The 21,966-nt window shown below is 50.4% G+C and overlaps 1 protein-coding gene across 1 annotated transcript in view; it reads right to left on the bottom strand.

Moving 5' to 3' along the window:
• Window positions 1-3,912: 3,912 nt before the first annotated feature.
• LGR6 (leucine rich repeat containing G protein-coupled receptor 6) overlaps window positions 3,913-21,966 on the bottom strand; it is a 202,899-nt gene continuing 184,845 nt past the window's right edge. The window contains exons 16-18 of the mRNA XM_077839300.1: window positions 20,045-20,205; window positions 6,246-6,326; window positions 3,913-5,150 (exon numbers count right to left, since the gene is read on the bottom strand). Of these exons, the coding sequence (XP_077695426.1) occupies window positions 3,913-5,150; window positions 6,246-6,326; window positions 20,045-20,205 (1,480 nt within the window). The remainder of the gene's footprint in view (window positions 5,151-6,245; window positions 6,327-20,044; window positions 20,206-21,966) is intronic.

The following is a 21,966-nucleotide window of genomic DNA, read 5'->3' on the forward strand; positions in this document are numbered from 1 at the left end:
GCTCAATTCATAGAATATCATAGAATATCAAGGTTGGAATGGACCTCAGGAGGTCATCTAGTTCCACCCCCTGGTCAAAGCAGGACCAATCCCCAATTTTTGCCCCAGATCCCTAAATGGCCCCCTCAAGGATTGAGCTCTCAACCCTGGGTTTAGCAGGCCAGTGCTCAAACCACTGAGCTATCCCCCCCGCCAATTGCAGTGCTTCAGAGAAGATGCTTCCTTTGCCAATGGCATGTGTTCGGCCGTTGGGGCAGGTAAACCACTTTGCCGAGAGTCAGTAACTCGGGCAGCAAGAGAATTCTCCCGTCAGCCTAGCGCTGTCTACATCAGGGGTTAGGTCGGTTTAACTATGTCTCTTGGGTGTGGATTTTTCACAGCCCTGATCAATGTAAATTATACCGACCTAACTTCCTGGTGTAGGCCAGGCCTTAGAGACAAGAGCCACAGCTCTTAGAAAATTACATATTTAGACAGGACATACGTGTTAAATTGACTTGGCTAATAGCCTTTATGAATAGGAACATGGAATCTGCCACACTGGATCAGACTCATCTAGTTCATTATCCTGTTTTTGATGATACTGTAGGTGTGCCCCCCTAGTGGGCCGTGAAGGCATGTTTGGGGGGATATGGTGAGGCCCAGGCCAGCCCCCACAGAGAGAGGGGAGGGAACTGCCCCAGCTCTGCTCTGGCCCCAGCTCCTGCACACTTGGCTGCAACTCCGCTCCTGGCCCTGCCCCCAGCCTTAGCCTTGCCCCCAGCTGTGGCCCCCTTACCCGTCTGTGCCCTCTTCCCCCTCCACGGGAGCTGTATCCCCAGCTCCCAAAAAGTTTAGGGACCACTGTACAAGATGCTTCATTATAGTGTCATTGCCCACAAGGGGGTTTCTCTGAAGTGGATGAATGTGCAATTCTTGTGTCTTTGTGCTATTGTTTCTGTATTACCATAATTTCCAGGAGCCCTAGTCATGGAGCAAAACTCACTGTGCTAGGCACTGTACAAACACAGAACAAAAAGGCTAGTAAGTGCGGAATGTTGTTTCTGTATGCTAATTCTGTAACTCGACCTAGCGCTTCACCCACCCCAGAGAAAACAGGTTCCCTTCTCTGGCAACACAGGACAGAGAGAATCTGGGGGAGGAGAGTATGCACGGAAGGACAGAAGAGGTGGAAGGCTGTTTCATGCACAGGGGCAGCATGAAGGGAAATGTGAATCCATGGGCCTAATTCTGCAACCCCTCCTGTTGAAATGAATGGGAGCTCGATGGAGAAAGGAGGGGTGCTTGCAGCAGCTGGGGCTGAGTGCAAAGAGATGAGGCAGTGACAGGCACATGGAGGAATGGAGTGAGTGGCGGAGGAGAGGTTGGGCAGGGCCTTCAAAGTCAACTTACCCTCTGAGGAGAGAGTTGAATGAGATTTGATTTTTAAAAGAGAACAGTTGCCTGGAACTAGTCTGTTAACTTCTAGGCCTAACCTTCATGTCTTTGTCTACCTGAAACTCAGCAGTGAAATTGGGACTTGAACATGTTAAATTCTTAGGCCTTTGCTCTCCCAGAAGCTGCAGGGAGCCCCTCCAGCCCCTCCATGCAGGCTCGGAGTATAGGCAGCAGGGGGCCTAAAGCCTTTGCTTCAGTGACCCCCTTCCCCTCACCCCCAAACAGAGTACTAGTAATAGTTGCATCCAAATATTTTCTACACAGCTCAACAGGAGTTTGCTTCTCCAGTAGGGACTGAAGGTGGGGGACAGGGCACAGCCCAGCCTGCACCAATTCTGAGGTAGTGAGTGACACGAATGTGTGGAAGTCAGTTACCTCCCCTCACTTGAGTGCTTGCTCATGCACGAAGTCCTACTGAACAATTAAAAGGTGGTTCTACTCTCAACTGCCTTGGGGATCTCTGCGTCAATGAATCCAGAGCAAATAGGTTCAGTGAGTGAGGCTGGCAGGATGTTTTTTTCCTACTGCCAGCCTCACTCACTTCAGGGCTTGCCTGTGTTACAGAATGCAGAAGCTTTATTAGATGCACAGAGTGAGCCCAGTTTGGCTCTCGGGCCTTGTCTATATTACATCCATATCACAGACGCAAAATGGAGTTGGCCAAGTCCAAAGGGTTCTGTCTCAGACGGTGTTGGTTTTGCCTTCTCTTCTGTACCCCCAAAAGCTTATTTGCTGAGATGCTAATGTTAATGATACCTAACCAACCAGTCATGGTTTTTTAACCCTGTTCTGTGGGAAAACTGCAGCACTTTAAACTTATTTTAAAATTACAATTTATTTTTCTATAGCGTCTTTCATACAGGATGCTTTACAGTTCATATACACAAACAGGGTGAAGGAATGGTCAGCAGGGCAGGGAAACTGGTTATATATAAATATACACATAATATACACACGCACGCATGCTGGATATTATATATGGCATCATATATACATACAATAACATATACATGGTGTATTAAAGGCATTACATCCAATTCAGAGTTTCTCTTAGTACAGGCATGTGACAGATGGATGTGTCCATGGTTTGTATTTGATATAGGGTAGAATTAATGTTAAAAATAAATGATCAGAATGATATTAATCTGGTGTCCTTTAAAAGCAGACTGTGCTTGACGTAGACTAACACCTCCAGTAAGACAATATCCCAGAGCATGGTGGCTGATCATGTTAACACTGATTCAGGAGAACAAATGGCAGGCAGCCCGGAGAGTGGGAGAGGATGCATATTTTGGCTAATAAAGAACTGGGGAAAAAAGATCTGGAAGGGTTTATCCATAGAAGCACGGAGGCCCAGAGCCTCAAATGTATTTAGGGGGCCTACTGCCCATTGAGACCAATGAGAGTTAGCTGCCTACGTGCCTTTGAGGATCTGGACGCTAGAGTAAGCAATCACAAAGCTGTCCCAGCCCTTTAAAGGGAGTCGGGCTCAGCCATGCCTGTGACGGGTCAGCTACTTGCCTGCAGATCCCGCCTGGCAGGGGAGCAGACGGCCCTATTCGTTATTAGTTCCAGTGGGAAGGGGTCAAAGGGCTGTGAGAGTGCCGCTGGAAGGCTGGCACTGTGGAAGGGTGGTTGTCTCCTCTAGTAGGCCCTGGAGAAAGGCAAATGTGAGGCCCCAAATTAATGGCCGCTTTTGAAAACGTTGCCCTTCATCCCCTCCCTTGGTTTCCCCAGCTGCGTAACGGGGAAGGCAGAGTTCTGACTTCCCTCCCAGGGCACGGCGGCGCTCACCGGAGGGTGTCTGTAAAGTGTCCTGCGAGGTGCGAAGCCTGAGGATTCTCCCACCTGCCGTGGGGTTGCAATGGGTTTTTGCTGCCACTGCTGTGGGTGCTGCCTGGTGCCACTTCACTCCCACCTGCTCCACTCCCTCGCCCATCCTCTTCCAGGACACGCGACCAGCAGGACTAAGTGTGGGCCAGCATCACAGCTTGTAGGGTCAGAGGGCAGCAAGCTTGGCAAGAGCTCCGGCTCCACCACAGAGGCTAGGGGGTCACTCCCTTGTGGGGGGGAGGAATCTCCCTGGACTAGAAGCATTTTGGTTCCTTACCTGCAGGTCCTTCCTGCTCTGTGACTTGGTATGCTAGGAGTCTGTCTAGGGAAATCCCAGGATGGGGAGTCTCTCTCGCTCTCTTTCTGGGCTCAGGGGGTCCCCTGTTATGCAGGGGCAGAGGGGACACAGTGTTTCTTTGTGCGTTCGTGCACTTGTATCCTGCCACGAAAGCCCTGAGCCCTTGGGATGGCGACTAGGCTGCGCTGCCAGGCATTGCTCTGCCTGTTGCCCAGAGTGAGGATGCGATGGGGGCATGTCGATGCCTGACATAGATCAGCCTGCGTCTCGTCCCCCCAAGGCTGGGGGAGCTCTTGTTTGGCTCATTTGATGAGGGGCTGCTTGCGTGGCCGGTTGCGGGGTGTTTATAAGTGAGACGTGAAGGACGGTGCGGGCAGAGAGGGGAAGAAGCTGACCCGGAGGCCGCTGCTGGCTGGATCCCTGCTTTCCGAGGAAATCAGCAGCTCGTCGTCGGTCAGGCAGGGGTGGCGGGCAGAGTAGCCACTCTCTTGCCCCTTGGCACCCATCCTCTGCTGGCAGGGGATGAGCGTCACCGAGGGGAAGCTGTAGGCATCCAGGACCGGGTGCACACCCAAGGCGTCGGGCACCTCAAATATGTGATCGGCATCCGAGAAGGTCACTAGAGCCTGGGTGGAGTCGTATGAGCTCTTCTCCGTGTCATCTGAGGCGTACGACTGGGGGCAGCTGCCCTTGGTCTGGCCCCTGTGCCGAAGCAGGCGCAGGTCGTCTCGGAAGTGGGGGTTGAAGAGCAGATAAAGCAGGGGGTTCAAGCAGGCAGGTAAGGGCAGCACCACCAGCAGGACCGACTTGATGACCTCTGGGGTGATGAGGAAGAGGTTGAGCATGGAGGAGAAGGTGAGGAAGGCTACTGGGCAGTAGAGGAGACAGTTGGTGAAGATCAGCCAGGCCACATGCTTGATCATGGCACAGTCCCAGAGGGTGTCGAACTCCCCTTTCAGCAGGCTGCAGTAGAGCCGGATGTAGGTGCCCGTGATGATCAGGAAGCAGAGGGTGTTCCCCATCACCAGGGCCACCATGAAGCCCAGGGTGGAGGATTCCCCGTCGGGGACGGGGGACGGGAGGCAGAGCGGGGACGCACCATACTCCCCCACGGAGAAGAGTGGCAAGGCTGCCGCTGCACAGGATAGCATCAGGCAGCCCAGCGTGGCGGCTTTGACGCTAATGAAGGAAGGTGACTTCCCACGCAGCCGGAAGCAGGAGACTGAAACGCTGCACTGCACGGTGGCCAGCGTCAGCAGGAGGATGGCAGCCTCTGAGGCGAAGACGGACAGGAAGCCCGTGGCCCTGCAGCCCGCCCCCGTCTCCCACCTGGCCCCATACTTGGCAAACTGTCCGTAGGTCAGGGCATCGACGACAGCCAGCATGCTGCAGTAGACGCCCGTCAGCATATTGGCCCCGGCTATGGAGCCGATGACGAACTTGACTGGCGAGAGGTAGCTGGGCGAGGCGAAGACGGCCAGGCTGACCAGCCCATTGCAGAGCACTGAGACCAGCGCGATGGCCCAGACCCCCAGGCGGATGATCCAGCTCTCAAACAACTGATTGCAAGGCTTGAAGGGACCTGCAAGGAAACGAGGCCCAACATCATCGACCCTACTGTCGCGTCGCTGATACAGCACGTCGGCCTGATCCCAGCCAGGGCTTGACCCAGCCGGTCCCACTCCTGTTCAGCGCTACCAAGCAGAAGTGGGTCAGAACAAATGCCCTAGACCTGCTCGAGGGCACCTCTGACCCAGGAGACGTTCCAAGGGCCCTGTGCTTCCAGTGTTACCCCTGAGGTCTGCCCCAATGTCCTCTCCCCCCAGCTGTCTAAGGGGCTCTGGTGCTGCCCAGTGGATAAGAGCACACTGTGTATAAGGAGGAGGTGAACATTGCTGAGCAGGTCAGGGAGTGCAGAAGCGGGGAGGGCTGTGCTGGCATCTGTGTGCATGGCCTGGGATGTGTGGCTTGAATGTCAGCCCTTTACTCTGAATTCATAAGTTTATGGAAGGGATGGTGTGATGAGACTGTCTACAATGGCATGGAGCCGGTCTGCGATGGCTAGCAGCAAATATCTCCACCAGCCAGAGACGGGACACTGAGTTACTACAGAGGATTCTTTCCCAGGTGTCTGCCTGGTGGGTCTTGCCCACATGCTCAGGGTCTAACTGATCACCATATTTGGGGCTGGGAAGGAATTTCCCCCTGGAAGTTCAAGACTAGCTTCTGCAAAGCAACCCACATGTGCGGGAGCCTTGGGTGAACATGTGAAGCACTGGCTGCTCTGTGTGGTACCAGGGTAGGTGGTTTGGCCTGCAGTTTCCTATGCTAGTGTGTGATGGGGCCAATCCAGTCCCCTCTTCTGCTAGAACATACAGCCTTCCTAGGCATGGGCCCTAGTGCAGGGAAAGGCTGGAAGTGGGAAGAGCTCTGTAGAAGGATGGGGCTGCCATGAGTCCTCCCTCTCCACCTGGGAGGGCACTAGCTCCATGGCTTCAGCCTGGGGAAGAGGAATCCCACTGCTGCCCCCAGGACCCAGCCTGGATTCTGGTCTACGTGTGCATGTAGTGAATGGTGGGATGTAGGGGGAAGGACGTGGGAGTCAGCTGCATTAGAAGAGCCTCGAGTCTTATTTCTGTGCTTTAGAGGAGGGGTCTCCCCTCAGCTTGCTGCTCACCAGGGCTGGGTGTGCACTGGATGGTGGGGTGCAACTTTGACTCCTCAAACTCCAGCTGGAAGTCGTCCATGTCCAGGTCATCTAGGCAGGAAAAGGAAAAAGGGAAAATGAGCTCAGAACAGAACACTGCAGGGACACAAGGTCAGTGCCAGGCCGGTGCCGGGAGCTTTTCAAAGGTTACAAGGCCAGAAGGGAGCACTGTGATCATCCAGTCCGACCTCCTGCTTAGAACAGGCCACAGACCTGCCCTGAGTTAATTCCTGTTTGAACTAGAGCAGATCTTCTAGAAAAACATCCTGTCTTGATTTAGCAGTCGCCCATGTTGGAGAACCACACCATGATCCTTGGTAAGTTATCATTACTCTTAAAAATTTACATCTTATTTCGAGTCTGAATTTATCTAGCTTCAACTTCCAGCCATTGGACGTTTTAGACCTTTGTCTGTTAGACTGAAGAGCCTGTTATTAAATATTTTCTCACCATGTAGGTACTCACAGACTGATCAAATCACCCCTGAACCTTCTCTTTGTTAAGCGAAATAGATTGAACTCCTTGAGTCTCTCATCATAAGGCAGGTTCTCCAACTCTTTAATCATTCTCGTGGCTCTTCGAACCCTCTCCCACTGCCTGTGTTTGTGAGATCAACCTGCACAATTAAAAGGGATGTTGCGGTCTTGCTTGCCCTTTGTGTTGCGGGTAGAGGGTGCATGCCCCTGGAGAACACTGTTGGGTTGGCAGGGAAGCCAGCCCCTCACCATTTTAAAAACGAGTCTCACAATATTTGATGTTTTAATTAAAGCCCCAGGTCCCAGAATCATGCGATTACATGGGCATCTCAGCTTGCCTTAAAAAGAAAGTGGATGTTCCTAGCCCTCTTGGTAGCAGAGAAAAGCCTGAAAATGTGACCCAGGAGTGTCAGCTCCATGGGGCTGGGTCCGTCTTTTTGTTCTGCCTTTGTACAGCACCTAGCACAAGTGTTATTGTTGTACGCCTGGAGCATCTAGGTGCCCTAGTCCTGGGGCAGGATGATACAAAAGGTGGTCCCTGCCCAAAGAGCTGACCATCTAAATATGGTGGGGTCTTGACCCATGCCTATGTGCTACTGTAATACGCATTAATAACGATAGTAACCTAAAGACTCAAACTGGAAGGTAAAGACAAAGATCCCAAAGTTTGTTTATTTATTTAAAATCTCACAATGTTTTGGGGCCCGGCTCCCCATTTTTGACCATTTGGAGTTGGTCCTGCTGAATTTTGCCAACGGAAACCTTTGCGGGTTTTGAAGTTGGGCAACTCCGTGAGCCAGTTGGTTCTGATCTCAGCTGGGCCACTGTAAATATGAAGCTGGTTGGATCGGTCTTGGTTGCACACAGGTGTAAATAACCTCCGAGTCTGGCTTGCTGTGTGCTCCTCTGCAACTGCACCCTAACCACAACTCGTGGGCTGTCTTGGAGGAGCAGAAAGAGACTCCCGTGCTGGCTGGAGCAGCAGCTGAGAGGGAGTGTGTTTGTGTGTATGGGGGGCGGGTGTGTGTGTGTGTGTGTGATAGAATGCAGCTGTAGTCTCTATGTTCGCACCCTGAGGGCCAGGTCTATTCCTGGTGTAAGAATCAGGTGCCTGTGGTCTAATCCAAGACCTGCTTTTCTCCATTGCCCCTCACATATCAATGGCATCTGGCCCCAAATAACCCAGTTGATTACTGCTAATCCTTAGCTATGGAAACACCAAAACCAGGGTGAGTTCTCCCATTGCACCACCACAATGCACAGCACCAGCTGAGGGGCTGCCGTGGCTGCACACCCTGGCTTGGATCCCTTGTGGGGGTTCTCAGCACCCCTGCTTGGGAGCATCTCACCACAGCCCACGTTTCCTGCCTTGTAGGTCTCGGGGAAACTTTTCAGGCAAGCCCCTAGGGCTAGATCTGCAGAGATGGGCTCCTCCACGTGAGGGCAGTGGGGTGGGGGAGGTTGTGGATGGGGGTAGCTGCACAATGCAAGAAGCAACCATTGCTGGTTGCAGAGGCCATGGCCAAGGGAACATAGGGCCAGACTTACAAAGGTATTTAATTGCCTAGAGATGCAGATACTCACCTAATGGGATTTAGTAAAGGGCCTAAACACCTTAGGGACCCAACCCAATAGGCACCTAACCTGCTTAGGAACTTTTGACCATCCCACTAGGGTACCTGCCTGCATCTTCAAGTCCCTAAACCCTTTGTAACATTTAGCTAAGAGTATTATTTAATAATAATAATAATGATAAATAATGTGCTGCCTTCAGCACCTCCCGACAGATTCTGTGGCCTTCTTGGTTTCAGGAAGCCTTGGAAAAAACTTTTCATCTGTTTGCCCAAGCATTAAAATATCACTGCTGCTCTGGAGTCTGGCAAGAAAACACCCAGAGTGGGGTGGAAAATATTTCCTCCCTTGCACTTTACAGTCTCATAAACCCATCAAGTCTTCTTCTGCTCTCAGGCCCTGGCACACTGTGTCTTGATCCCCTGACACTGGAAGCCTTCAGTTTCTCTGGCCCAGCTCTTTCCTGTTTGGGAACGTTGCTGTACGAAATGCCTCGACGGCTTTGCATTTAACAGATGCTCCATACTGCAAGATGGTCCTGGGCCAGGGCAACCCCAACCAAGGCAGGAAATGTAAACTGGGAGTTCCTCTCCTCATTGGGAACATGGGCACACGTCAGCCGGGGAAGCGCTGAAATAAATGAGCTATTCCTCAGTGAGTGGGAATATTCTAACAGTGCCCAGCTCTGTTCTAGCAGGGCAGGGTTGCCTTAGTTTTGTAACATCCCCATATGTGTTTATTTGGACTCTGCTAAGGGGTCTACAGGCCTCTGGGCATGGGCGCTGAGAAGATGACCCACCGGCCTCATGGCTGGATGGGCTTGATCCCAGGAGCCTGAAAGCACAGCGTTTGGGCGCTAATCCGTAGAGCAGAGGGCAGAGCTAACGAAGAGTGACGCTCTGTTCGATATTTCTCACTCCGTATAGATCTTGTTTACTACCATAACCAGGGTTCTCACACCTCATAATTTATGAATAATGTTATGAAGGAAAGGCACCCTGGCAAGGAGCTGCATTGCTTTCCTACGGTAGCCACATTACAGCTCCGAGCATGTCAGCAATTGGGATAGAAGAGGCTGTGTTGCCCAGCTGTCTAGACAGATGATCTTCTGCTGTTTGTTTAGCTTGAGGTGCTAAAAGCGCAAGCTAGGCAATATGTCTGGAAAAGGCGCATATTCCCATAAACATCCTTTAGTCAAAACAACGCAAGTACACAAAGAAACACCATGTGTTCTCTTTGAAACTGGTGGCAAAACTCCGATTGACCTCCATGGGAGCAGGGTCGGAGATGATGCAGGACGCATGCAGAATCCATTACAAGTGGGAATAAAAAGCCAGTCTGTGTTTTATGTGTGACTGTCGCAGATGCAAAGTGCCACTCAGGCAGAAGTGAGCTACCCGGTCCAATCATTCACTGGGAATAGGAATTTCTACAGCCAAGAGAAAGGGGGTCTGGTTGGGGTCCCGGAGACAGCAGCCAGTCTAATTCTGAATTGACAAAATCAGCTTGGTCAACAGTAACCACACAATGGGACCTAAGGTCCCTCAGTTATTTCCTACTCTTCGTATGGGGGAACAGCGGTATCCCATGTCTTTATTAGCACTTGTATTACGCTAGCATTTGGGAGCCTCAGCTGAGATCGGGAACCCACTGTGTTACATGTTTTACTGACCTACAGGTGTGACTAGAATGGGGCAATTATTTTTGGTCAAATAATAAAGTTGCCCCCAAATGAAACTATTTGGGAATTCTAGTTGAATTTGACGAATAGTTTCGGACGAATAAAAAAATAGGGGAAACCTCCTCCCCCCTCGACAGAATTAAAATGGTTCATTTAGACATTTTTGAAACAAAATGTTTTGACTTTTCATTTCAACATGATTCATTTCTAAATTTCACTCCATTTGTTTAATTTTTTTTAAAAAAGGGTAAAAAGCACCCAAAAAGTAACGAAACAGAATAAAAAAACAACAACAAAAATTTGTTTTGGGTCAAATGAAACATTTCATTCAACCTGAAATGAATTTTGTTCATTTTTGTTTTGTGCTGGTAAGAAAACCCAAGAAAATTTCATTTTTGGCTTGAAAGGAAGTGATTTTTGTTTTATTTTTCAGTTTGTCCATCAAACTGGAAAATCAGTATTTGCTCAGCTCTATTCTTGATGGTCCCTGCCCTGAAGAGCATATGTCTAAATAGTTGACAGGTTCAATCTCAAATACCACAGCACGGCGGCTGCTGGTGAATGGTGACCTTTCACGGATGGTAACTGTGCATCAGACAGAAAGACGGAATGCTTTCTCTCCCGCCAAGTTCTGATAGTCTGTTGGTTTTGGAGCATCAGGCTTATATTTTATGGCCTTGCTAATTTTTGCTGCCATCTTTGTTGTCCTTTCTCCTGCCAAAGCTGTGAACTCAGAGAGACCAATCGCAACGGGGCAAAGCAATGCCACTGATTTCATCCTGCTCTCGAAGCCGATGGCTGCTAAGCAAAACCTGGTTGCTACATTTAGGAGGCTAAATAGAAATAGAGCTCATTGGGAGGCAGTGGGGTTTAGTGGATAGTGCACTAGACTAGGAACTCAAGAGATCTGGTTTCTATTTCTGGCTCTGACCTGGTGGTTGATGTTGGACAAGTCACTTTGCCTCTCTGTGCCTCAGTTTCCCCATACTGGCCTCCTTTGTCATGTGCTTTAAGATCTACTGATGAAAGGAGCTAGTTATCATTTCAAAACTTGCCCCTCGGCCTTTCTTGCAGGCTGTCTCACAGCAATGAAGTGGCTGAATGCAAATTGTTATATGCTGCTGCTTCCTTGCCTTCATCATGTCCCATCCATCAGGGTCGGTGGCTCTCATTCTTGGTCTCCAAGCATTCTTGTCCAGTGGGTATTCCAAGTTGACACCAACCTTTTCCATGTCCTCCTTCAGCATCTCAAACCACCATTTTCTAAGTCTTCCTTGTGGTCTTTGTCCCACGATTATTAGCTCTGGTACTCTCTGGCCATCCTATCCCATATCTTGTCATCTCACATGACCAACCATATCAGGTGATACTCCCTCAGCTTTTTCATGATGGGGGCTACCTGCATCATGGCTCATACCATTTCATTGCATAGCCTATCAGCTCTCATCTTACCCAGGGTTCTCATTTCAGCAGTGTGCAGTGATTGTTCTCTCTTTCTCACAGGCCAGCCTTCTGATCCATACATCATGGCTGGCCTAATCATGAATTTATCACTTTGCTCTTTAGTTTACTTGGCATATTCTTAAAGCATAGAATTCCCGTGAAGCCCCTCCATTTCAACAAGGACTCATCACACGACTCCTAACATCCACATTCATCACTCAACACTGAACGAGCTATGGAAGTTGTTGCACAGACATGAACTGAATACCACCCTGTTTTACTGGCTTCTCGTTGTCCCTCTCAATGGAGCGTTGCATATATTTAGTCTTTTGTTGGCCGACCCATAAGCTATTTTCATCTAATGCAGCCCTCCGTAGTTCTCAGTCCCTTTTCGGTTCAGATTTATCTTCATGGCACAATCTAATGTCATTGGTGAAAAGCATGCTCCATGGAGCATCTCCCCTAATCTACTGAGTCAAGGTGTCCACCATAGTCACAAACAGGAATGGGCTTAAGGCTGATCCTTGATGTAGACCCACCCTCCCAGGGAATGACTCACTGTCGGTGCAGTTTCTTCTGTTCTCTCTACTGTTGTGCTACCCTCCTACATGTCCATGACAGTCTGAACATATGTCTCCAGAAGATTGAGTGGCCGCAGGCATCACCATAACAATTCTCTAGGAATTCTGTCATAGGCCTTCTCTAAATCCACAGACAATAAGGGAAGTTTCTTGCATCTCTCCCTGTGTATTTCCTGCAATGTTCAGGCTGCAAACATTGCATTCATCGTTGACCTTCCTGGCATAAACCTGAATTGGTGGTCACCTGCTTGATACTCCAACTCCTCCTGAAGTTTTTCTCCATAATTCTTTCCAGTCATTTCATCGTGTGATTCATTAAGTTGATGGTACAGTTGCCAGGTGTCTGGTTTTTGACCGGAACGCCAGGTCAAAAAGGGACCCTGGCAGCTCTGGTCAGTACTGCTGACCGGGCCATTAAAAGTGTGGTTGGCGCAGGGCTGGCAGGTTCCCTACCCAGCTCCATGCGGCTCCCCGGAAGCGGCAACATGTCCCTCAGCTCCTAGGGAGAGGAGCAGCGGCGCCTGCAGGTGGAGGCAACACGCACCAAGCAGAGTCGCCTGGCCACGCCCCCACCTAGGAGCCAAGGGACATGCCGGTGCTTATGGGAGCAGCCCGAGATGAGCACCACCTGGAGCCCACACCTCTCACCCCCTCCTGCACTCCAACCCCTGCCCTGAGCCCACTCCCTCACCCCAAATCCCTCCTGGAGGCCTCACCCCCTCCTGCGCCCCAACCCCCTGTCCCAGCTTAGAAACCCCCCAACTCCCTGTCCCAGCCTGGAGCCCCCTCCTACACCCCAAACTCCTCATCCCTGGCCCCACCCAGAGCCTGCACCACCAGCCAAAGCCCTCACCTCCTCCTGCATCCCAACCCCATGCCTCAGCTTGAGAGCCCCTCCCACCTGCTGAACCCATCAGCCCCAGCCCGGAGCCCCCTCCTGCACCCCAATCCCCTCATCCCCAGCCCCACCCTAGAGGCTGCACCTCCAGCCAAAGCCCGCACCCCCTGCCCCACCACTACCCTCTGCCTCAGGCCAGTGAAAATGAGCGAGTGAGTTAGGGTGGTGGAGAGTGAGCGACTGAGGGAGGGGGGATGGAGTGAGCAGGGGTGGGTCCTCGGGGCAGGGGCAGGCCAGTGGGTGGGGCAAGTGTGTTCGGTTTTGTGCAATTAGAAAGTTGGCAACTTTAGTTGATGGGTCGGTAATTACTACATTCTTGCACATCTCCTTATCATATACTCAATGGCAGGGACCAATGTGCTCTTCCTTCACACATCAGGCATGTTTTCAATATGGAAAATTAAATTGAAAAAAAGTTTGTGGTCATCCCCACTCCCCCATGGCCTAATGCTTTAAATGCCTGGACTGGTCCACCATTGGGTCCCACTCCCTTCCCACGTTTCATCACCTCTAGCATTGTCTGAAGCTGGAATCGGGCTTCCCAGCATGGGTAAAACAGTCACATGTTAACTCTGCTCAAGCTAGCATGCTAAAGGAGCACTATGGCTGCAGTAGCATGGGCAGTGGCTCGGGCTAGCCACCTGAGTACAGACCCAGGGGGTCCCGGTGGGTACGTACGTGGGTGACTAGCCCAAGCTGCCGCCAGTGCTGCCCTGGCTAGGCTGTTATTTTTAGCATGCTAGTTCAAGCAGAGCTTGCATGTGGCTGTGTAACCGTGCTGGGAAGCGTGCTTCCAGCTACAGGGTTAGATTTAGCTAAATTTTCCGCCATGGGGATAGGTCTTGTAAGGTTGTTGCTTGTGCGTACTTCCCTCAACGGTTTCTTCATATTCTCCCCATTGAACAGTTTCTCAAAGAACCATGGTCACCACGTACTGATTTCCCCATCTTCCATCAGCACTCTTCCGTTCTCACAGTTGACACTTCACAACTCCCAAGTCCTCTGTGCTTATCTGCCTAATCTTGGCTAATCTATAGATTCCTTTTTCCCCTTCCTCCGTTAATAGACTTGTGTATGAGGCTTTAAATGCCTGATCCTTAGCTTCCACATTCACGGTTCTCGGCGTTTTCTTTACCAGAGTGTATTCCTCATAACTTTCCACCATTCTTACTTTCTGCCATCGCTGAAACCTTGCCGCCTTCTTCTTTACTGCTTCCTGCGTATTGCTGGACCACTGCCATCTCCTGGCCATGATATTTCCCTCCTGTTGGTTGCCCACAGAAGAAACTTGTTCACTTTCTGTAATATGTTTGGATATTTCCCCCCCAGTCCTCACTGGTATTATTGTGATTGGTTTGGTCATTGTCCAACCTCCTTAGAGCCTTATCCTTAAATTTCAGACTTATCAGTGAGCCTCCACCACTTTATCCTTTGTTCCACAACTTGTCTTTTGCCCTGTAGCCTTTTCATCTGGAAGTCCATGACAAGCAATCTGTGTTGCTCTGCTATCTGCTCTCCTGGGATCACGTTACAGTTTCTCATGTTTTTTAGATCTCTTCCTCTTTTCAGGAAGTAGTCAGTCTGGGATCTGTATCTAATTAAGTTCTCAGGCCATGGGCTCTGGCTAACCCTAAAGTATCCTTCAGCTTCACTTCTGGTTCCAAAGTCTCATCCTCCATGACAATTGTTGTAGCCGTCACTGTGTTCTCAACATGTCCGTTGGGGTCAGTTCCAATAATCAAGTACTCACCTTGTGGTTCTTCACTTAGCACTCAGTCCAGCACTATCTTCTCAGAATTTCTTCTTCTCAGTCGTACAACCAAACCCCAGCATGTATCTTTGTTCTCTGCCCAGTGCTATTCCAACTTTCATCAGAAGGTCACTCTTCCCTTGCATTTTCACTACCTTTTCCTGTAATATTTCTGCTCTGACTATTCCTGATCCATTCTGCCTTGCTTCTGAGCCCTGATACATTGTCTTGTAACCCTCCCAGATGTTCATGGATTTCAATCCCTTCCATTTTGTCTTTTTGTATACAGGCAATGTGCACTGTCCTTTTCAACGTCTTGGCCACTTCGCTTGATTACACAATCATTGTTCCCACATTCAGGGAAGCCAGACGTAGTTCTTTAGCCACATGCCCAGAATGTGGTGGCCTTTTGCCATTTTGCACAGCTGCCCAGTGAAGCGGTTGCCTGTCATGCCCAGGGGACGCCCTAGCATTGTACTGAAATAAGACAAACACCCACAGAGCACGTGTGAACGACACAACTTTTACACACCAGCTGGTCAAGTCGGATGCTCTTGTTTTGAAACTGGAGTCCCTTCTCCTAAGCGGCTATGGTTAGGTGCCAGGGCTAGTGAGCCCCATCTGCCTGGAGCAATCTGGTTGTACGGCACCAGTCTCCTGCCTTTCACACCATTGCTACAGGCTGCAGGGCAAAAATCCTGAGTTATTTGCTCTTAAGCAAGAAGCTTAATCTCTGGGGGGAAAGGGCGGAGAGCTTTGTTCCTTCTTACTGAGGCACTTAATGTACTGTCCTTCTAAATTCATGTACCAAGGCCTGGCTACAATTGCTGAAGGCCACAAAGGAGGCCTTGGGAATAAAACAGTAATTAATACATTAAAATAGCAATTTATACATGTGTTTAAAAAACCCACACGAGCAAAAGTGAGTCATGCACAGGAGATGCAAGGGTCCATTATTGAATGTTTAATGACCGAGACATGCCAGGGCCATGCCTAGCTAAGGACATGCTTGCACAGTCCATGCACCTTCAGACCATGGGAATTATTCTAACAGGCATTTAGCATAGGCCTAGGTGGCTCTTCCTCCCTCTGGGCTGCCAAGACTCTCATCCCTCAGAATTGTTCTGCGTCACTCCCTGGTCCTAATACCCTAGGGACACACTAAGAGGGGTCAGAATCAATCCAGCTCAGGGCTTCCTGGAAGGTGCTGAACACCCTTAACTCTTATTGACTTCAACGGGAGTTCAGGGCGCTCAGCCCCTGGCAGGATCGGAGCCTGACAGAGTAGCCACTAAGCGATCCAATGGCTCAAGTGGCAGTGAGCGAGCTAGTCCCCAAAAGGTGGGGATCTGCCGGGAGCGTCGCTGAGACTCACAGTGCAGCCAGTTCATTTTACATTTCATTGAACCGGCTGTAATTCGCCGGGCCAATGCCCCCGCTGCGTGCGCCAAGGTCATTAAAGTATGGGACACATTAATGTTGGGAAAAATGACCAGGCTGCGAAGAGGTTCCTGCCGCACTGATGTTAACACATGGTTCTACGTCACCTACTCAGGGTTACTACCCAGCTTGCCGTGCTTCCTGGTCCTGCCACACTAACAAGAGCTAAGTTTGTTAGTTTCCACTCATGAAGCTTATCCACAGGCTCCAACAGATCGGAGGGGGGAGGGGATACAGACTGTACTGGTAAATAATGTGGGGTCTATGGACCATTTTCATAGCTGTGTACACATAATTCAGATCAATATCATAGAGTCATAGACTAACAGGGTTGGAAGGGACCTCAGGAGGTCATCTAGTCCAACCCCTGCTCAAGCAGGACCAACCCCAGCAAAATCATCCCAGCCAGGGCTTTGTCAAGCCAGGCCTTAAAAACCCCTATGGAAGGAAATTCCACCACCTCCCTAGGGAACCCATTCCATTCCATATCTATTCATTTTGTTTCAAAATTTGCTTCTAGCAAATTTTCCAAAGGAAATGTTTTCCACTAGAAAATGCCGAGCCCGTTAAATGGAAACATTTTTTCGGGAATGTGTCGATTTTATCAGCATTTTTATGGAAAATGACCCAAACCTTTCATTTTGAGCTGAATGTTATGATAGGAGTGGGTGGGTGAGATTCTGTGGCCTGCATGGTGCAGGAGGTCAAACTAGATGATCATAATGGTCCCGTCTGACCTTAGTATCTATGATACTATAATTGCTAATATAATACAAAAGTTGAAATGGTTCTACTAATATATAATATGGTCAAAATGATAAAGGCAAGAGTTTGGAATAGTTCATTTTGTGTAAAATGAGGCGATATGGACGTTTGGTCCCTCTTTGGGGCTACATGAAATTTTGAAATCTCAGATTTTCCTGCAGTTGGGAATTGAGCGGCTCTGGTTTTTTGAGCAACGCTGCTCACCTCCTGGCCCAGGGGCGATGGCACCATAGCAACCTATGAAATAAAAATGGATAGAACCACGCTTTCAATGCGGCATCATCACACGGGATCTGCTAACCCTGCTCTGGGCTAGCATAGCATGCCTGGCAAGGCAAGGGTGGACCGTGCATTCTCCTTTGAGTTGCAAAAAAAGGCCCAGCCCAGATTCTGCACTGCGTACAACCGTTGGGGCCGCACCTCCAGCACAGCGGGCACCTAAAGCGAGCCTTAGGCCTCAGCGTACAAGGGCACAGCGCCAGTGGACTCCTGGGCCACCTCCCTCCCTGCTGCTGGTGCAGGAGGCATGGCCAGGGCTCCCTTATGTCTGACTGATCACCTGCTACTGCGGTGGGCAAACTTTTTGGCCCAAGGGCCACATTGGGGCGCAAAACTGTATGGCAGGCCAGGCAGAGAAGGCTGTGCCCCCCAAACAGCCTGGCCCCTGCCCCCTATTTGCCCCTTCCCACTTGTCGTCCCCGACTGCCCCCTCCTGGGACCCCCGACCCAAACCGCCCCCGCCCAGGATCCCACCCCCTATCCAACCCTCCCTGTACCCTGACTGCCCCGACCTATCCACACCCCTGCCCCCTGATAGGCCCCCCAGGACTCCCATGCCCTAGCCAACCCCCCCCGTTCCCCGACCCCTGACCACCGAGAACCTCCGCCCCATCTAACCACCCCCTGCTCCCTGTCCCCTGACTTCCCAACCCCACCACCGCCAGGCGTGTGCCGCTGCTGCCCCCTTACCATGCCGCTCAGAGTGGCAGGAGCTTGCAGCCCTGCTGCCCGCACGGCGGCGTGGCTGTGTGGGAGGGAGAACAGCGGGCGAGGGGCCGAGGGCGAGCCTCCAGGGCCAGGAGATCGGGGCTGGGCAGGACGGTCCCGCCTCTAGTTTGCCCACCTCTGTGCTACTGTATCAGCCATCTGGCAGCTCTGTATGCCAGGAGACCGGCTCAGTTCACAACAGTCCCAGGGGTAGGGGAGTAGTGTCGCCTTCTAATGCACCGGGCACTTGTTGGCCCAGAAGGAGGATCGAGCCTGATGTGTTTCTCCTTTCAAGGCACTCCAGAATTAGTCAATGCGCGTGGGGTCACGTATTTACACAAACACGTAAAAAAAACAGTCTCCCGGCTGCATTGCAAAATGCTCTTTCTTCGCTCCGTAGGTTTGGATATCAGTAGCTAAACAGGAACTGTGGGTCTCCTCTTTTTATTTGCCTTTATCGGAAGGCTCCCTTCCTCCCCCCTTCCCCGCCACCCCAAAGGATCCAGCTCACGCTGCTGGGGGAAGCTGCCAGTGTTTGCTCGGTGTGCAACAAGCATCGATTCCTGCAAATACTGATGCATGTCATCAGGGTGAAACCTACGATGGCAGCTTTTCAGAGTGATAAAAGCAGAAGCCATGGGATTGACCCACGGTCCCTCAGTTTTCAGGCAAATTGGGCTGTGCATGTACATTTTAGAGAACTTTGTTAATTAAAGGCAGGTCATCTGGGTGTGTGTGGAGGGGCTTTATCTCAGGAGACCCTTGACTGCATGATCCCACCTTTGCACCCTAAAAGGTAATCTGCCTATGCATGTACATGCGGGAGTACTTTGAGACAGGTCACTTGGGAGGAGAATGTGTCTTGGGAGCCTGCCTGATCAAATGACCCCAAATTTACACCACAAACTGTACCCCAGGCCCTCTAACGGCACACCAAATTTTAAGATGATCTGAATGTGCCAGTTAGTTTTAGAGCACTGTAACCAATGGACTTGAAACTGACATGCTCCGGTACTGGATCTGGATTGTAGCAGCCTGCATACCACTTTATGCAACCAGTCTAATAACTTTGGAAATATTGCAGTCAGTGGCTGGTTTTTGGTGTGGTTCACAAGATGAGATCAGGGGAAGTCTACTGATGTCAATTTATGTGGCTCCTGCATATATATACCTCTCATTACATCTCTGGTCATAAATAAGAACCAGAACATTTTAGAGGCTGGTCATTTTTGGGGTGGGGGGAGGAGGAGAAGGATATATCTGCTGATCCACTGCACCAAATGACCCCAAATTTTATCAGCAACTCTATTCCTGGCTCTCATGGGCACAGCAATTTTCAAGACATGTGCATTTTACAGCACTCTGAAAAACTGGCTCTGAAACAGAAAGCTTCGTTCAACCTTAACTATGCTATCCCTTCTGCATAATCTAGCCCCAGCCTTTATCTCCTCTGATTCCACAGGCTGACAGTGTTTGCCGGATGGAGCAGTGTTTCCTTTTATTCGTGCCTGACTGTGGGGCATTTTTGCCTGGTGTTTTGATTGCCAGGCACAAAAGAGTCGGTTTTCATTGTACCCTCGGCGATTTCCAATCCTTGGTCCAGCTTGCGCTTTCTCATCCTTCTTTATTCTCTTTCAAGCAGTATTCACCCTGAGCATCATCCTTATCTGGTATGTTACACTAGAGACAGAGACGCTGTAGGATCAGCATTCTGCCGGGGAGTTACACTGTCACAGGAATACCAGATGGCCCAGTCACTAACTCAGGTCAGCTTGTTTGAGGGGAGAAATAGTCCTGAAGCTAAAAGAATCATGGGAGGGGACTGTTCTCTCCTAAATGTGAGGCCACCATGGGGCCTGCCCCCCAGCTGCTGTCAAGATACAAGCCATTCTGTCCAATCCAGGATATTTTGGAGATTCCAGCCTAGCTCCACTGGGCCCTTAGTAACACTGATTGCAGCCCAAGGTGTCAGCATTCACAGGAAATGATACACCCCCGACCAGCCGGACATGGAAACCTGTGGGCCTGCTTCTATTTTACACTGATCTAATGCCATTCACTGCCTTCGCTGGGGTTCTTCCTGATGTACCCCAGTGTAAGAGAATGCAGAATCAGGCCCAAATGTACAGCCAAACCTGGCCCATGAATTGATCACAGCTCAGCCTAATTTACTTACAGTGGTTATCAGCATGACCCGGAAACAACCCCATGCTCCTCTTGTAGGCATCCTCATCTTCCGGGCTCATGTCTTCTGTCTCCCACTGGCTGGATACCTTGAAGAAGTTGCTACAGACTCCATAGGCGCAGCACTGGTAGGCATAGGGCACTTCTAGGATTCTAGGGAGGGGAAAAGCAGGTCTCTTAGCTACTTCATGTGGACTGCGTTGGAATTGCAAGCTATCGCTTGAAGAGAGAGGAGAGTTTCCTGCTTCTGCTTGCAGGCAATGGGGCTCTATAGCAAAGCCTGCAATGTGGATCAGTCTGGAAAGAGGCAGCTTAAAAGCCAGGTTGGGAGAGTTGTGCCTCGCTGTCTTAGGGAGCAGCCTGTTTTGGTTCTCTCTGCTTTTTGGATTCTTGTGTGTTATCGTTCTGAAGTCCAAGAAACAAAGTCATGTTACGTTGCAACCTTCCAGTGAGGTTTCTCTGTGTGTGTGTGCTGGGAATGTAACACTTCACTGCTCGTGAAACCCAGGGCCTGTTTTCCCATTGCCCTACACTGGGTGCAAAACGCGACTAAACCAGGTTGGGGGGCTCTCTGCATCCTCTGCCCTGCTGTAAGTGACTCAGCCAGCACAGGGCAGGAGTAGGTGCGTGTCCGGTTCCTGACCCGGTTATTACACATGTCCAGGATCCAAAGTAGAAGTTAAAAGCAAGTATTTAACCTCACGGCAAGCTGAGGAGCATTGTGACAACATGGCTAAGTGTCATGCGCGCACTTCCCATCTGCACCTTGCTTTACAAGTAATAGCTCATGACACCCCTTGTGAGACAGATGGATGAGCGTGCGCCTATGCGTATGTGTCTTGGGGGGATGTATTTTTACCCTTTGTGCCGACTGTTTTGAAGGCGCACAAACTACAGAGCAGCCCTCGGGCAGTCTGCTACGAGAGCACCGCACACTGTGGCTTAGTTGTGCCTCTCACCTGAGTGACCTTCCAGCAGGTGGAGTAGCTCGTTCTTCTGAAAATGCCACTTAGGATCCCAGTCCTCAGGCCAGGCCTCTCCGCCTTTCACTGCTCTCAGCCCACAGCGTGCCTCCCTTTGGAAAGTAGCTAGATGCTCAGCTCCCATAACAGCCCCTAGATGATTCCCCAGTGCTACTGCACCTGCCCAGGCTCTTGAGAACATTGCGTGTGCACCTCACTTAGGCGGAGGCATCGAGAGGGTAGCTCTCCAGCATGGTGATGGACTCACAAAAAACTCTGAGTGTGAGGGGGGACTCGGGCACAGGGCTTAGATTAGAATCAGAAGTCGGGGATACCCCCACTAGCTCTGCCAGCCCGATGGCTCTGGGCCACGCTCTGCCAGCACACTCAAGGAAGCCTGGCTATGTTTCTCGAATTCACCAAGATACCTGAATGCAGCTGGCTGCTAATCAGAAGCAGGGCCAGTAATTCCATCCTGTATTACAAGGTCAATTAAACCGCAGCTGAATATCATCAGGGTTAAATATCAGGGCTATCAGGCTGAAACAGCATTTTCAACACTGACAGCAAATGCCTGCTTCATTTCTGGAAGCCAGCAAAGCCTGGCAATCCAAGTGAGGCAGCCTTCAGTTTTTCAGGCAGTTAAGGTCTTTTGACAGGATTAGTAAATCTGGGGAAACTCTATAGTCTAAAAGTATGGTTTTGTTTTAAGTTACCAAACATTTCTGGCCGAGCCCTGGGAGGTGATGGGAACTCTGTATACAGATCTGCTTCCTGTTGTAAACTCCAGATTAAATCCTATTACCAAAAGGTGGTAAGAAAGTGAAGATCCTTAGGAGGTGGCTAAGAACTGTTTCCAGATGCCCCCATCAGAAAGGGCAGCAATTAGGACTGAAACTGTCTCTCTAGCACCAGCAAGCTGATGTTTTGGAAGGACCAGTGGGTGCACAGG

Source organism: Eretmochelys imbricata, chromosome 21 (genome assembly GCF_965152235.1).
Source record: "Eretmochelys imbricata isolate rEreImb1 chromosome 21, rEreImb1.hap1, whole genome shotgun sequence".
In the NCBI taxonomy this organism is placed as follows: Eukaryota; Metazoa; Chordata; order Testudines; family Cheloniidae; genus Eretmochelys; species Eretmochelys imbricata.